This window comes from Vanessa cardui, chromosome 14 (genome assembly GCF_905220365.1).
Source record: "Vanessa cardui chromosome 14, ilVanCard2.1, whole genome shotgun sequence".
Classification (NCBI taxonomy): domain Eukaryota; kingdom Metazoa; phylum Arthropoda; class Insecta; order Lepidoptera; family Nymphalidae; genus Vanessa; species Vanessa cardui.
Window position 1 is genome coordinate 8,330,058 of NC_061136.1, and position 17,508 is coordinate 8,347,565.

At 30.6% G+C, this 17,508-nt stretch overlaps 2 protein-coding genes across 3 annotated transcripts in view; one reads left to right on the top strand and one right to left on the bottom strand.

Moving 5' to 3' along the window:
- Positions 1 to 1,076: 1,076 nt before the first annotated feature.
- LOC124535269 (proton-coupled folate transporter-like) lies at positions 1,077 to 13,251 on the bottom strand. The gene is made up of 9 exons (XM_047111414.1): positions 12,859 to 13,251; positions 12,526 to 12,754; positions 11,456 to 11,749; positions 10,377 to 10,529; positions 9,300 to 9,492; positions 8,122 to 8,223; positions 6,699 to 6,836; positions 5,840 to 5,923; positions 1,077 to 1,435 (listed from the first exon to the last, which is right to left on the bottom strand). Exons 1-9 carry the CDS (start codon positions 12,900 to 12,902, stop codon positions 1,122 to 1,124), a joined length of 1,551 nt encoding a protein of 516 aa, XP_046967370.1. The 5' UTR covers positions 12,903 to 13,251; the 3' UTR covers positions 1,077 to 1,121.
- Positions 13,252 to 14,564: 1,313 nt separating this feature from the next.
- LOC124535069 overlaps positions 14,565 to 17,508 on the top strand; it is a 64,970-nt gene continuing 62,026 nt past the window's right edge. The window contains exons 1-2 of one of the 2 annotated variants that reach the window (XM_047111114.1): positions 14,565 to 14,646; positions 17,176 to 17,286. The gene's annotated coding sequence lies outside the window, so the exon portion shown is untranslated. Of the gene's footprint in view, positions 14,647 to 17,126; positions 17,287 to 17,508 lie in introns of those variants that run through there. The other variant, XM_047111113.1, reaches the window with a different exon arrangement.

The window sequence follows — 17,508 nt, forward strand, 5'->3', positions numbered from 1 at the left end:
TTACCGTGGATTTATGGATTCATTAAAATGGTATTTTCTTGAAGAAATTGTTAAAACTAATTTGTCAAACTACTACTTATTTAAGTAATCTACAATGTACCAAGCTATGATTTCCACACAAAATAGGTAGTTTACCAAACAGTATAATTAATCAAAAGGTTTACTTATTTGCATTTCGTAGAGCTCGGTTTGCATGGCTGTAGCACATTTCTTTTTGTGTGGAAAATTTGTCAAAATGACATATTAATTCTCCTGTTAAAAATAAATGCTACTCGAAAATGTTCCCCTTAAATTACTATACCAAACAATGATTCGGATTTGTAATAGACTACACTTTTCAAAACAAAGCGTTTATTTTTCGGTCTATGATGACGTCACGCGAGTACATTTATAGCGTTAACAATGCAAGCGACATCGTTTTAAAACTGTGGCTAAAAATAAAAAGTTATTTTAATATGAAATTTACATTGTCTATGCTTTTGCATTGATTTTAATGTTGTATAGGCCACATGTTTAACAAACAAATTAAATAGGGAAAACAATCTAATATTCGTGCAAGATAACTTTGACCAATGAAATGAAATGATTTCCTTAACTTCATCTTTATTGAACTGACATTTATATACTACCGTTGATATATACTTTATTGACTACTATTGAAGAGTGTTGCATATTTGTGGCATGATTTAACACCTGCCTTTTAAATATAAAGTGAAATAGGTTCGTCGCAACTAGATGTGGGTGGATGTACTTCAACAGGCTTGGACGAGCGGCTTACAGTTTCTACCGTACTTAAAATCTGTGATATAGAATTCAAATATTCATATTATATTTTATACTATTAGTTGCCCGCCATGTGTTAGGCTAAAGAAGTAGCCTGTGTCCTTTCCTGGATTTCAAGTTTGCTTCATACGAAATTTCATCAAATTTGTTTCAGCGGTTTGGTCGTGAAAGAGCGACAGTTAGACAGACAGAATAACATTCACATTTATAATTTTAATATAGATAAAATATAAATATTATACAAAAAATAATTCAGTTTAATTGTAAAGAAAAATGAAACACACATTTTATAAAAATAAATTTAATGCGATTATAATAAAGTACGAATACGTTTCTATCTATAAAGGATTTTTTGTATGGGCGCTACTAGCCTCTTTGTTTATGAGATCCTTATCTTTGGTATCTTCAGTGCTTTTATCAATAACCGCTAAAGGTATATTCTTTTCTTGTTGTATACTACTATCTGGTTGTATATTTTGCAGTCTTCTTGTTATTAAGTATGAAAAGAGTTGTAATAAAGCTAAAACGATGCCCGGAATGAGCCAGGCGTCTGATAGAGTCGACACAGTTCTTGCATAGAGCAGTGAATACAGGGGCGATGAAAAGGTTTGCGTCGCCGATTCTAGTGCGCCTAGTATGCCGTAGATTTTACCTGGAACAAGTTTTTTTTTTTTAATATTTTATCTATGTTTTTGTGTCGTGATCTAAAATGTGATATCAAGATGTTTTGTCAGATGTAACACAGACAAGTAGATGATTGCGACGATAGCAGACATCAAGTAGAAAATATTCCACCGACGTCAAACAAAATGATTGATTTATTTCATTATATTATTATAGATATTTGTGTTCTATTGTATATTTGTAAACATAACCAGAGTTAATGTTTATTAAATTTTTTGCGACTAATGTATTTTTGAAATACCTAAATATTTAACATATTTAGAGCAATAGCATTTTTGCGCCATTCCACACGGTCATGTTTTATAAAGAAACTATTTCTAATTTTAATTTGAATATGTTTTAATACTTTTTGTACAAATAAAAATTATAAGTTTTATAAATGCAAATGTATGATCTATATGATCATTCTATCCCCATTATCATCATCTCCTGTTTACTCGTGAGAGAAAACATTGAGAAAATATCAGATGAAATTCTGTCAGATACAAATTTAGCAGACAAACCACTGGCACTGGCTTGGTGGAAGACATTAGTGGAATAATATTTGAGTGATTTTTAGTCAGTTTATTTAAATATAAATAAAATAAGACATTTATTTTAAATGTTCGCTCTTTAGTGTAATCTAAAATTTCCTAATCATTCTACAATTTGTAGCAATCATATCTTTAATAGAGGCATTAACATTTTATCATGAAATCACAAGTGTACTTTAAATTATGTGTAAGTCATAATTAAGCAATTCATATTCCGTAATATATGTAGGTACACACACACAAAGACAAACCAAGATAGCCGGAACGATACCATCGGTTACAAATTTAAATATACGTGAAATAATGCAATTTGCTACAAACATCTTATTCATAATATCAGTAGATAATGAAGATATCGTTGGCGATACAATCAGTAATTGAACAATTATTTATAAATAAATAAAATATCGATGATGAAATTTTAGCAATAATCTCACTCAAAACAATATTGCTGATTCATATAAAATTCGACGAATTGAATATTATGTAACCCTTATGAGTAGTTGGAGGGTTAGTTGGCGAGAAAAAATACTTCATGATTCACTCATGAAGGCAGATTTTATCTATAGTGATAAAACTATACAACAGAAATAGTGAAGTCCTTACAAATCATTACAAATTTGTTATAAAATATCGAGTACCTTAATTAATTATATTGTGATTTGCTCATGTTTGCCTCTGAGATTGATTTCTAGTTTTGAGAAAGGAAAACATCCAGGCCTCAACAAAATCATAATATTCAGAATATGAGAACCACAGACAATAGTCTTCTAGAAAAGAAGACATCTTCGCTTTCAATTATCTTTGCTCCAAAAACGTTGCTATTCAATAGATTTTTGTTGATTTTATGCTTAATATGCTGGCTAAAATCACGTCCAGAGCAAGCTCTTGCAGGCTCTTTCACATACGACTCAGATGACTAAATTAGATTTAAAGCTACCGGTTCGGAATGTCGATTCTACCAAGAAGAACCGGCAAGAAACTCTGTACTCTGTAGTAGAGAATTCCTTACCGGTTCTTCCAGCAGTGCCTTATCCAAGTTCTCGTAATATGTGATTGTAAAGCTAAAAGTATTTGAAGGAATACATTGACATCAGTTTCACTAGTGATTTTTCCAAGATCCGTTTAAGTCGTTTTTATAACAACCATTTTACTACACACACTATATATTACGTGTAAGTTTAATAATATGTATTTATTTATTTGACAGCACCAACAAATATACACAATAAGTCAAAAGTAATGAGGTAATTGTCTGCTTTTTCAGGTGTTCTGAAATTACTTGGAAATTGAAATATGACTCAACATCGTAAACACGATAATTATAAAAAGCTAATTGATAAAACAAAACATTATTAAATCAATAAAAATAATGAGATAAAAGGAAAGGAAGCAAAATAGTCTAAATACAGTTTTATGACAAAAATTAAAAATAAATTAATCGATTGTGAATATTAATATATTGTTACCATACAAATTTTTATTCTTATTATTTGGTAAACATTTTTGTGACGGTTTTATTAATTGTTTTATAAATATTGACTAGCAATTAGTTAAAAAAAGGTGGTCTATTCACCATAAATTTAAATATACAGATCTTGTTTTTTTTTTAAATTGTTGCGGAAACAAGGCATAAAAATTTATTACTTTAGTTTTGTTACATATTCCATCACATATATCGTCATGACTATACTCATTTTGCACAGCATTTTAATGTACTCTGATTTTTGAAACATTTCTTAATTAGCACAACTATATAATTAGACGAATGCAAGATTGGATCAAGAGGAGATATACAGAACGGGATTTTATAAAAAATACGTAGTCCTGTAGAAAAAACAACACGTTGTTAAGGTACTTTAAAAACACTGTAGCATTTTATTTATTTATATAAAATTATAATATTAATTTTTGACTATGTACCATATCCCTATGTATGCTTAAATCTTTAAACTACGCAACGGATTTTGATGCGATTTTTTTTAATAGATTGAGTGATTTCGAGAGAAAGGTTTTTATATATAATACTTGGACAGTATACCTACTAAAGAAACACTAATAATTTTAGTAGTTTCTGATGTTTTGTCGTAAATAAACAAATTCTGTAGTATATTTAATATCAATGTTGCACCCCTGCGAAGCTATGGTATAAAAAATCAATTATATCGAACGACTCCTAACATGACGAATCAACGACGTCAGAATAATTCTTTTAATTGTAAAAAAATCTTCTAAAACCAGTGATAAACCTATCTCACACTGTCTAACTTTAATTCTTTTCCACTCATAGGTATTATAGTGTTGCATTTTGGTTGGTTTTATACACTCCAGTTAAATTCTGAAACGTTCAGTGTTTTTTTATAAACGTCCGCTTATTTCTGTCCTCCTGTTTTATGCCTGTCTATGACGTTTTACATTCAGCGCCGCAAAAGAGGCCACAGAGCCGCGTTTTTGTAATAGCCTTTGCATTTGTAAATGTGATACCGTGATGTTGGCGACCAGCGGTACCTCAACTCTTTCAATATTTTTTGTATTTATGGTTTAGATTAGCACCAAACTTGTTATACGTACACATCCTAATAATTGGTTTTTAATTGAAATATCTGAGGACATAGACCCAATTGTTTGTAACAGGAGAGAACGATGTCGATGAAAGTGAAAGACGTTTGGAATAAGAAAAAAATTCTCACTCATGATATCCACGCATTTAAACCAATTTTTACTATTGCTTCTTAAAGTAATACTTAGTAAATCTACATCCTTATGCAATATTTTGTTAATTTTATTTTCTAGTTATGTTTTTTATTTCGACCTTTTCAGAATCGAAGTAGCGTCTTTTCAAAATGCTTCTGTTGCCAAATTTAAAAAAATTGTTAAGGAACGCTTGTGTGCAAAAGGTTACTATACAATTAGCGAGTTTATGTTTGATAGCACACCTTGGGAATGTAACGATCGCCTCCTGGCTATTTCTAATCATATACTACTATGTACCTTATAAATTTGACAAAAAAAAAAATAACAAAAAAAAAAGACCCGCTGAGTTTCTTTCGCCGGTTCTTCTCAGGTCAGGGTGTTCCTTTTTCCGAACCGGTGGTAGTGTTTATTTGACAATCAATAAGTAAGTGTAATGCTTATATATTGAATAAAGGAATTTGAGTTTGAGTTTGAGTTTCACTCCATATGTTAAAGATATTCATCACGTCATAGGTAAAATTAACACTTGGTACCTTATATTCAATAGCTAAATTTAAATTATTCGATTGCCTATGATATCAATGTTAATTATAATTTATAATCCATAACAATACATCATTTAAATTCATTCAACATTTTAAGAAACAAAACACATATTTCCTTTATGATAATATCATACTTATTTATATTTAACTAGAAACCCCTCTGGGTAAATACAATTTTAATATATATTAATTACCCAAGGGAGCTCATACATTAATCTCAATAAGGATTACTTAAATTGGAGAAAATGGCTTCGCAACACACAATATAAGCAACCTATATTTTTTTATTATTAAATTGTAACAGAAATAGAATGAGTTTACTTTAATAGAACGAAACACGCTATCGGCCTAAGACTTTCTAGTCATTATTTTGAGGTATCTCCTATTTCACCCAGATTTAGTCATGTAACCGTTTAAAAACCGTACTTGCAGTCATTTTGAACAAAATGTTAAATTACAAAAAATAGAATTATAATAAAAAAAATACTATATTTGTTCGTGCCTTTTCCTAATATACGTGACATACATATATAAGGTGATTAAATATCTTTGAATTTATTTTATATCTTAGGATTTCAGAGCACTTTGTTATTTTGTTACCTTGTTCGGTGGGCAGTATCTGTTTGTTTAGTAACGGTCGCTGCACAACTTGCGAGCCTTGAGAAATGATTCCGATTCCGGGAACTGAAAGAAATAAATGAATGAACATTTTTAAATTTTAACAATAGTTCATGTTATAATATTTATCGAATTTAGAATTTTGAATAATTATTAGAAATTATTTCCACTAAGGGCTAAACATATACGATACGACGTCGTATCGTGGCACGCTGCTAATCATGTCACGGTGCGATGTCGTGTTGAGGAAGAGTGATATTGCAACTAGTATGAGAACTCAAGCACGTGACAACTCATTGACCTACGTGTGACACATTATTTTAAGCATTTTGTGACAACATACCACCTTCTTATATGTTGTCACTCTTGCCTGCCCGTAAGAAGTTTTTACTTTATCTCATATTGCCAATGCGCCAACGATGTTATGTCCCTTGTACCTGTAGTTATAATGACTTACGCACCATTTAAATCGCAAAATATCAGTATTAAGTATTTCTGCATGGCGGTAGAAATTAGAATGCATGATGCGTGGGTGATACCTACGCAGACAAATTTTCACAAAGCCTTGTCACCAAGTAAACACGGTACTCTTTAGAGATACATTGAAGATTCGTTTTTAATTTATATTCCAATATATTGTGACAAAATAATTACAATGATAGCCAGTAATAAACAGACTGTAAATATAATTGGTAAACGAAAATCGGTAGGTAAATAATCTTGCAACCAATGAATACCTTTAAATAAACGTTTCAGAAAATATTTATAGTGATGCGTTGTTTGGGTATGTGTTCTATACGTATATAACATAAATATTTTACCTACGTACGAAAATACTTACTCAGAAAAACAAACAATGTAGTTGTAGCCGCAATAAGAGAGCAAGTGGCGAGCATGTAAGACACGCAACTCAGGATACCGACCATCTCATCGGACAAACGGAGACGACGCTTAAGAACATTGAGTATAAGTAAGGTTCCTATTGAAAAAAATAACAAATTTTAGTGTTTAAGATATTAGTATTAAATATTAGTACACCTCGCCTCATTTTCTCCACTGGTGACAGGAGGGCTGGTTCGTTGTTTGCCTAGAGGATCGGAATTGTAATTCAACTGGTAAATGCTGCTAGCATACTTGCCACCATTCAACGCGGTCAAGATTTATACAGTAACTAGTTTTAGTTCATATTTGTATATATTTAAGCATTTAATGTTATTAGTTCTTATGTTAATAAAACAGAATATTAACCAAGTATTAAAGATGTATATTTTATATGTTTATTGGTTGGCAGACAAGTATGCAATCATCTTTGCCTATAGACATTGGCATCGAAGGACGCTGGTAAGTATAAACCATTCATTATATTGTCGAGCGCTGCCAACCGTAAGAACTAAGATCCCCTGTGGTCTCATCCTTTACAAATATTTAAATTGCAAACTCTTTACAAACAATTTCGATTAAATTTGAATATTTATACATGTATCATTTTTACATTTCGCTCCTTTAAACAAAATTTCATTTCTACAATAACACTTTTATAACCTGAGTAGCAGTTTTTACCGACACTATGGTAAATAGTTTTTTTTTTCATATATTAATTATATTATACTTGATTAATTGATGATTAATGAATTTGTATTTTTTAAATGTTAAAACTGAGTAACTACTGAACCGAACCGGTGGTAGCTTCACTTAAATGTAAAATGACGATTTAAAATTGCTTGTAAAAGCCTACTTTAATAAAGTTTGTTTTGATTTGATTTGATTTGATAATGTTATGTATTATTGCGATATTTATTATTTTTCTAATTTAAAGTCCAAAACAACAAAAGTTGGCGTAAAATGCTACAGAGAATTAATTCTAAACGATAATCTACTAAATGCCATGAAAGAAATGAATTATTTGTCAAATATTACGCTGTAAATTAAAAGATTATACGTTTTTTAAATTATGTTTTTTATTTTCAATTCTTTTCAAATTAATTCTCTTAGTACCTTTTGAATCTAAACATCAAATCATTGCGACGCAATATGTCATTCTCGATCGGTGAAGCAGATTATCGCTTTTCGTGAGCACGCGAAAATAGATCTTAAGGTGACGAACCTTTTCTTACCCCGACTGTACTTACATACGTCCTTTTGATTATGTAATCAAACTATAATGTAATCTTTGGTAATTTTTAGTAAAGCTTTTGATGTAAACTTATTAAAGTATGTTATGAAACTATAGTCTTAAATTGTTTTAAAAGGTTGTATGTACTTACCAATAAAACTAATTGTATTCCTGTAAGCAAGGAACGATCCAAACATAACATCATCCCAGTGGAACTTATATCTGTAGTACATGTACGCCAAGAGTACCTCCGCTAAAACACAAAATTAATTGATCGTGAACAAAAATTTTCAAATAAAGTAACATAATATTTTATCGCTATAAAAACTATTCAGTTGAATTGATAAATAAATAGGTGAAAATAAAATTCCAATATCGGGGAATAATTTACTGATTTTTTTTTCTGAAATTAAATTTCGAATTCAAAGATTACATTCGAAATTATTAATGCAAAATTAAGTTTACGGAAGCATATAGCAAGTGCGATCATCATTGTTCACCATCAAAATGAACCAGTTATTTAGCTTGTAAAACGTAATTATAACGAGAATCATATGGATCTTCTATCTGAAATCTAGATCAGATTATATAACAGTTATGTAAAGTGGAAATAAATAACTGGAAAAATATTATACTGTATTTGAATGAATTGAATAACAATACGCTCGTGCGTAAACAAACACTTTTTATCAAAAATAATAAGTTTACATAGAGTTAAAAATAATTGTTAAAACTCTATTATAAATACTTTACTTAATTCCTTTAACATGTCGTTAGTAAATAATAGCTGTAAATTTAATCAATAAGAAACTCAAAGCTCACCGTATATTCGGCTCGTAAAATATCAATAAGTTATATGCAAAATTGACAATAATAATTATAACATTTAAAGAATACACGTATCAATGTTGCCTAGCATCGTTTCACGAGTGAGATACGATGTGAGTTCTTCTACAATATAAACACAAAGCGTTTATATATAGTATAATTATGAATGACAATATATAAACCTATATCAAAGATTTACTAGGTTGGCTGCTTTAAACAGCATTCATTTCGTAGCTTTTCTTTTTAACTAATATTTGTTGTATTTCCAATTAAATAGCAACAACAACATTTATTTATTGATTTAAATATTATATAAATACTATTTTAATTATTTTAGTTAGCGTACGTAGTTGATATGTTGTGATGTATTAATGTTTGAGATTGAGATATTTTTTACAAATTCGTACACGAAAACATACCCATAAATAGAAATAGTATTGACATACTCATACAGAAACAAAACTAAAATAATACTAGAATTATCAATGTAACATATATTACCAGAGAGTAATACCCTGTCTCCGAGTCCCACAATCAGCATGAGAAGAATAATGATTCTCTTGTTGCCTTCTCGTTTTCTTAAAAGGCATTGTACTGCATTCAAAGGAAGTCGCCAGTTGAACACAGATACTTTGTTATCGCGATTAACATTTACGTCTTTGACCATTATTATTACGTAAATCAGGGATGCTAGCTGGGAAAAGAAAATGGTTTTTAAGGAAATAGAATTTTCGACGTACATCGTAACAATACGATGTGAAATTAAATCCTATTTAAGTATAACGACCTCAATGTACTATGTGCTGTTTTTTTAAACTATTGCGTTATTATTTTTAAACACTAACAGAATACTTAAACAAAATGCAAAAGATTTTTGCTAAATATTAGTTTAAATAGTATTATTTTATTATTGTATTTGTATTGAAAAATGTAATATTAAAATTATATAATATAACTTATCTTCTAAAAATAGTAAGTACTGCGCTACTTATTAGTTCTTCTCAGTAAAATCTATATTCCGAACTGATTGATTGATTTGATGAGATTTAATTTAATTAAGCATCTAAATTGACCTCTTAAAAGTACTCACAAGAATCATCTTGAGTTTACGTTTTGCCTTTAACAGTTTACTATAAAATATGAAAATATTTTTGTGTTGGCTTTGAAATCCACATTAACGTATAAAAATCCTGTTTTTATACTGTGACTTCGACCAAAATCTACAACAACCATTTCAGTCAACCGTGACTATATGTAGTCTTTTTTTCTGTAGTAACCCTATATCCAGATTTTTTATAACACCCAAAGGCCTCGCTTACTTTGACAAAGCTTTTTATAGAGCCAGTAGAAGCTCCGGTTCGGTTTTTTCCATCAATATCATAATTTCGAGGTTTTGTAATTCGAGTGGTATCAAGAGGGAAATAATTTACTTTACTATATATTGACTAACTAACGATAGGGAGATTTTATAGAAATATAATAATAACGTTAAATAATGTCCAATGTTTAAAAAAATGTTGCACATAACAATTGAGTATTAAGAGCATTACGATTAGTTTGAGTAATTGAAGCAGTTACCTGCAGCAATAAAACAAGAGGGAACACACCGTAGAATCCAAGGTGTCGGTAGAGTTGGGGCCCGCTGACGGAACCTACCACATGAGCAATTTGTATAGCGGCTCGATGTGTTCCCATTGTACGAGTCACATCGCGCCCGCTAGCGTGACAAAGCTGTAAATAATGAATTTTGTATTAAACTTCATTTTGTAGACATGACGTCTTAAATATAAAAATAACACACGACCGAAATTTGTAAACAATGTCCCTGATCTTTGATCTAAAAGAAACATTTATTCTTTTGGTGCACATTTCGGATGTTTTTTTACTCTAATTTCTAATAATGTCGTTTAAAAGTAAAACGATATCAAATTAAACAAAAAATAAATGAAAATAGCAAAAAAAGGTATATATTATCTTTTGTTGATATAGTCCAAAAATAAAAACGTATACAATATATTTTACAATACAGCGGCTACAATTTGGCATATTAAATTTCCAGTGACATCATTAAGTCAAGAACAGTAAGGATTCTCTCACAAATAATAATACATTTGAAATAAAAGTTTCAGTTTCTTTACCAAAATAATGAATAAATGTCAACCACGATATAATTAACAAAGAGATGTTCTGTGCTTCTAATCAATATACTTATCAGCTTTATACTTTATATATTAGATACACTTTGAACACAGAAATAATTGAAAAAGTGTGATAGGTTAAGAATATAAATTCAGACACAAAAAGTAATAAGCGTAACAAGTATTTAACATACTTAAATCTTTCGATTCCTCATACATGTATCCGATATAAAGATGTATTTGAATATAAGTTCAATATCGCAAAGCAGTGTATACATATTTGATACGTTATGAGTCAGAGGCCGAATATATCCGAATATAATGTATGTATGTATATATTCGGGTTCTGACTACATCAACCCGAAGAGTGAGAAGAGGCAGTTTTCGTTATGAAACATTTTTATAATATATCTTTTAACAACTAAGCTTTTGTTATTTCATGCTTTGCTCTATTTATAATTTTACAATATTACTTTGTAACGCTTAAAATTTTATACGAAAAAAATAATTATAACTTACATCGCCAATGTGACTGAAAGACGCTGCTAATAATAAACCGAAATTTCCACCCAGTGATATGGGGATTTGAACAGCGTAAAGCACTTGCGTAGTATTAGCACCAGGGAATGTGAGCATCAAGATTACTCCTGTGGTCATGACGCACATTCCCAGTAAAGGTAAGACGAGTAGCGGCTTCCTTCGTCCGCTGCAATCGCTCCATGGACCAACAAATAACAAAACGATCGTGGAAATTAATAACCCCACGAAACTTCGACTCACGTTGATACCGGATACAACAACTTGACTTTCTGCCTGGAATTATAGATTTAATATATATTTTTTAAATGTATTACGATTATATCAGATGCATGTTATTTATTATCTATGTGTGTAGATAGACGATTTGAATATATATATTGAATGAATCGAAATCAGAAATGATTATATATAATAGACAAAGGCAAATAGTTATGCACCTTGTTGGTCTCTCATTGCCAAATGATTTACTTTTTCTTTAGATTTAATTCTATGAAGAATAAACAAATTCGAAACAGGCAAGTTCATACATTTTTGACACAATCTTTAAATAAAGATTACGATCGAATTTCAACAACTACTATTGAATATAAATAATCACGGTGAATAATCAATATTCGCCGTGAAAATTTAGGGTATATATTCTACAGTACCGTTTACGGGATTAGGACTAATATTTAGGTCACTGACCACTGTGTTTATAAAATGTTAAGAATAATTCGTAGTCGTATAACATATTTAATGGTAATTAATTATATATCTCTGCTATTTAAACAATAAGTCCATTTTAAATATAAATGATAATATAATCTATTGACTTATCTTTCTTTAACGATTTCAAGTCAACCTTCAAAAGATGACTCGTTTAATTTATCACCTTAAATAGTAAGTAAACACAAACTCGATTATCAAATGTCCTTACACATATGTGCTTTGTGTAATTGTGTCATTTAAACACTAGGAAATGGAGTATTTCCGCTACCGTATCCGTTCATGTGCATTAGTAAAAACAATGAGCTGATAGTAAAATTTATTATTGTTAAGTGTTTTACCTCAGCCGATCGGAACTCTTCTCCAACGCCCTTTTCACAGATCTCGATCGGGTAGCCCAAATCTACACTGCAAGCTGTTCGTAAGTAAAAGTTTTGAAGTGAGGTTTGACCGAGATTGATTGCTATCATAGAACCAACTAGCGCTGGCTCTAAAATGATTCGCCATTTGTGTGTTGCTTTTGGAGCTTCTTCCTTCGGACATGCTGCTTCACTATTAAAATTTGTAGACCTGAAAATATATACTAATAGCAGATATGCTTCAAAATCAACCCCGACAAACTATCCTTCAACTTTCATATATAAAAAGAATACAGTAACAATACTACAACATACCTTAATTTTTCTAACTCCTGGAGATCTAAGGAACTTTCAGTCATAATTTATTTTTTATATAAAAATATTATAAATATTGTACATTTCATTAATCACACACTATTTATTAGTATTAAACTAAAATAGATTTCACATCACAGCTATCATTTCACGAGGCGTGTTACCATTAACGTGTTGCTTCGGCTAATGTCAAATGATAAGATAGTGTCAGTATGTTTGCATATTGGAAACAATAAGAACTGTTTAGTTAACGAATAACTCTTTGAATACGACTCGTTGTAGTACAACAAAGATGCACTGGATATAACTGGTGAGATATTTGCTCAGCCAACCGAAGAAGCGGACTCAATTATAGCAATTGCCAATGATAGTAGGCATTCAACCGGTATAACATGTATGGATTGAACCGTTGCGTTGCAGGTTATTGCGGCTATCAATGTAATTCACGCAGTGTCATATGCTACTTAGTAGATTAAATCCAGCAAAAGCCTCATATTAGATAAAAGCATCTCTCTAAACTGTGTTATATTATTATATATTTATAGAGCTCACGAATGGAAAACATTTGTGATAGACGAGTTTAATCAAAAATTTAAAAAATCTTTCTATAGTTCTTTAATGAGTATCATTATCGTTTTAATATCTTTTAAATGAAGGAGTGCTCTACGAAGATAACAAATATCGGTCAATGTGGCTACAGCATTATACTAATCAAAATAAAATGATTATTATATATCTTCATAGCTCATATCATTTTAGAACGAATCCTACGTGAGTAATATCACATAATTACAATGGTCGCGTTAAGCAAGTTGCAAAATAAACAAACATTTTTGCAAACCAGTAACAATATGTTATACAGATTACATACACGTTGTACGTTATTTCTTTTAAATTGAAATGTAATTTTGTTGCTTCAGAATTATATTAAAATTATATAGCTAAGTAATTTATTTTTAAACTTGTCTCTTATTGTTAATGTGAAGTCAATTTTCTATAACTAATCTGTATTAATTAATGTGAAACTAACTCTATCTGTCTGTCTGTCGCTCTGTTACAACCAAATCGCTGAACCAAATTTGATGAAATTGGATGTGAAGCAAGGTTGAACTTACAGGAGAGGACAGAGGTTACTTTTATTGACTGACACATTACAATCAACACACTGAAACGCGAGCGAAGCCAAAGTCAAATTCAAAAGTCTTTATTCAAAATAGAAGTGTTTACACCTTCTTATTGACTGTCCAAAATCTACCACCGGTTCGGAATTTAACAACTCAGACCTGAAAAGAACCAGCGAAAGATCTATTTTTTTTAAATACATGTTACATATACAACAAACATATTTTTGTTATTTGAAACAGCCTTGAGGCTATCATCTCATTCCCAAGGTATGCAGTCAACTGGAAACCGTGTGCGACACCTAGGAAATTATAATTTTATATGATATATTTACTGTTTTTTTATTGCTCGGAATTAGTTAACTATAATAAGGTAGATGACACGCAATATAACGAATCTATTTGCGCGGTTTGTATGTAGCGATTAATAATGTTTGAGTCGAACGCAGTCAACGAACGACATTGTGGATTGCTCATCAGGTTTGAGTAATGTACTGCCTACATATTCAAACACCTTTGCAATATTTTCACGGCCGAAGCGTAGAGCTAGCTCTAAAATAAAACAGTTGAGAATCTCGTCCGGCGGTCGGCACGCGTGAGCCGCCAACGTTACGCGTATGTTACGTTGTGTTGTTATCGCATCTGGATCTGATAATCGGGTGTATATGTGCGTCACGTTATAAGATGTTTATTTAACGTCTAAAATGATAAATGCTTAAAATACTAAGAATATTGTTTACTTAACTGTTTAGTGCTAAAACTCATTTAATTGCATTTGAGATGTATTTACTTTTATTTTTCATTCTAGCTAGACATTAATGTGTAAACTTTAATAAAACCTACGCCTTTAGGTAAATATTTAACAAAAAAATTGAAAGGTTCAATGTTGTAAAGTTGCACAAATTAAATTGGACGAATTTCGACCACACGCAATACGAGTTATTATAAAGATATAATTTTTAATAAAAATTTATAGCTGCCTGAACGCTCCGTGCTGCTGGCAATTACACCTGTACGAGCGAGCTAACGAGTTTACTAGTGTTAATTATTGCTATCTGTTCTGTAGAACGAGTTTAATACACCTATTTTGAACGCACATGCGGTTCTTTGGCAAATTAGCCTTTAAGGATAATGTATCCATGTAACATTTTTCACTGGAAATATTACCCCACGTATCGATATCTTACTCTGTAGTCTTAATTCAGTCGTGCCAAAATATCGCTCGCAACAGACAGCGTTTAAATAGTGCAGTTTCGATTAAAAGTGAACGTTAGTGATCGACTACATTTCAATTGAGTTCAAATGCAAGTAATTGTAATCAAGTTATTCGATTAAAATATATGTTACGAGCATCGCAATAAGTACGTTGAGAATTTGTAAAAAAATGCAAACATATGTTTTTATTTATTTTTTTCTAAATATTTTTAATTCAGTTCCACTCATCTAAAACTCTTGACATTTCGCAAAACATCTTAAAATGTAGCAAATAAAAATTAGTAGATAATTTGAAGTAAACAGTAGTCAGTAACAGTGTTTATTATATTTAACAACAAATGTACCTAATGAAACTTATATGCAATGCTATTGTTTTTAAACAACTAGGCTGAAGCTGCTTTAACAATATACTCCTGAGTATAAAGTATACATTTTTCATATTAATTCTTAATGTGTACATAAGTGAATTATCTAGTTTCGAAAGCATTATCCCCAAGGACTTAATCGCACTGAAGTGAAATCGTATTGTTGCTATTGTTTAAATGCGTTCCAGCTCCTATGACGCGGTGCGATTAACATAGAATCATTATTTGCTCCTAATTAGGAATGTTACCGACCTTGAGCCTCGTTAAACATACCTGAATAATATACCCAATCTATATAAATTCAACATCATTAAAACACTTAGTTAAAGATGTTGTGTAATCGTCTAAAAATAAATCACTGAAATTTTAATACAAAAATTCAACCGCCCCGCATTTAAGCTGCATTGTGGGTTACGCTCTAACGCCTCTCCTAAAGATTTTACTTTTACTTTAATCCAAAAATCTATCTGCAAATGATAACAACACAATTATTCTATGCATAGATTTTAATAACTCTATACACATATACACCATATAATATAATAACTACATACTTAATTTCATACCGGTTCCTCTCAGAAAAATATAAAATTAATTGAAACCTGTAAAATAACAAATCGAAGGTGATATAAGAGCCTCCTTGAATAAGAAATATTTTTATTTGATTTCATTAAAGATGGGTTTTAAAAGCATTCTAAATACAAAAAAATGAAATTGTATCAAAGGTTGCGGTAAGCTAAACCAGTATAACTATACAAAGTATTATAAGGAAGACTACTGATATTTCCGTATTTGAAGGGAAGTGTAGTGCAGTCTTGTTCCGACACTCAATGGCATGACGTCATCATATTGATCCTATGTTCTAGTGTCAATTCGTTAGGGTGCGCACGCACCTTACTTTACAACTATCTCTTGGAACAATTTTGCAAAAAAAAAACATAAATAACATCTCGAACCAATTTTAATGTAAGACCAATTATACATTTTTAAAAGCTTTCCTTTTAAATAATACCAAGCTAAAAGGATTTCATAAATAACTGGTAACACCAAAGAAAATATATACGTTTTTGTATATGACTCACTGTTACTGATTGCTCCGTGAAGAAAATTAAAGCGCATGCGCGAAAAACATGGCGCTTAACTACGACCTCACTGCAGGGTAAACCAGGCACGGACTGACTTGTAATATACATAAATGATACTTTTGCTGTGGGATTTTAGTTAAATTGTCACATAGATAAATAAAAACGTAGAAATTTAATAATTCACTCTTATTTTTTGAATTAATTACTATTGATTTATGTACTAAAGGTTTCAGTGTAACATTTATAAAAAACATATTTTCATACATCGCGCTTAGATTTTATTAACTAAGTAACTTTCAAAAAATCTGCAGGTCTTAAGTTAGAATTTTCAATGAGGTCAGTTTTATAGTACGGTCCTGTGTGGTATTAGCATTCGGCAACGTTCGTTGATTTTCGTGCATTTCCGCGGTCCGCCTTCCAACCCTCGTAGAGAGATGCCTCTACGGGAACTCAAAAAATCTTTACAATGTTTTACATATTATATGAAAAATGAAACTAAATCTATGTTTAAACATAACCTAAATATAATAGAAAGTTAAGTTTATGTGTTAATCTAACTTTAAATGGTTCTGTTCAGTGTCTGTGATAGTTAATTGTTGTGTTAACAGTCCGTGTGCTTCGTATAGAGTACTTTTAACCAAGGTAATCCAAATATGTTTTATTTGTATCCCTTTAATTAATCTATGTTGTATTTATATCTAACATCATCCTTTCTGTGATTAATATATATTTATTATGAATAAATAGCGAATCATGTAACATGGGTGAAAATAATAATTCGAAATACTCCTATTCTTTTAAGAGTCTTACGAGTGTACCTCAAAATGAAAAGTAAAGCGTCTGTAGTGATGTGAGTTACTCCTT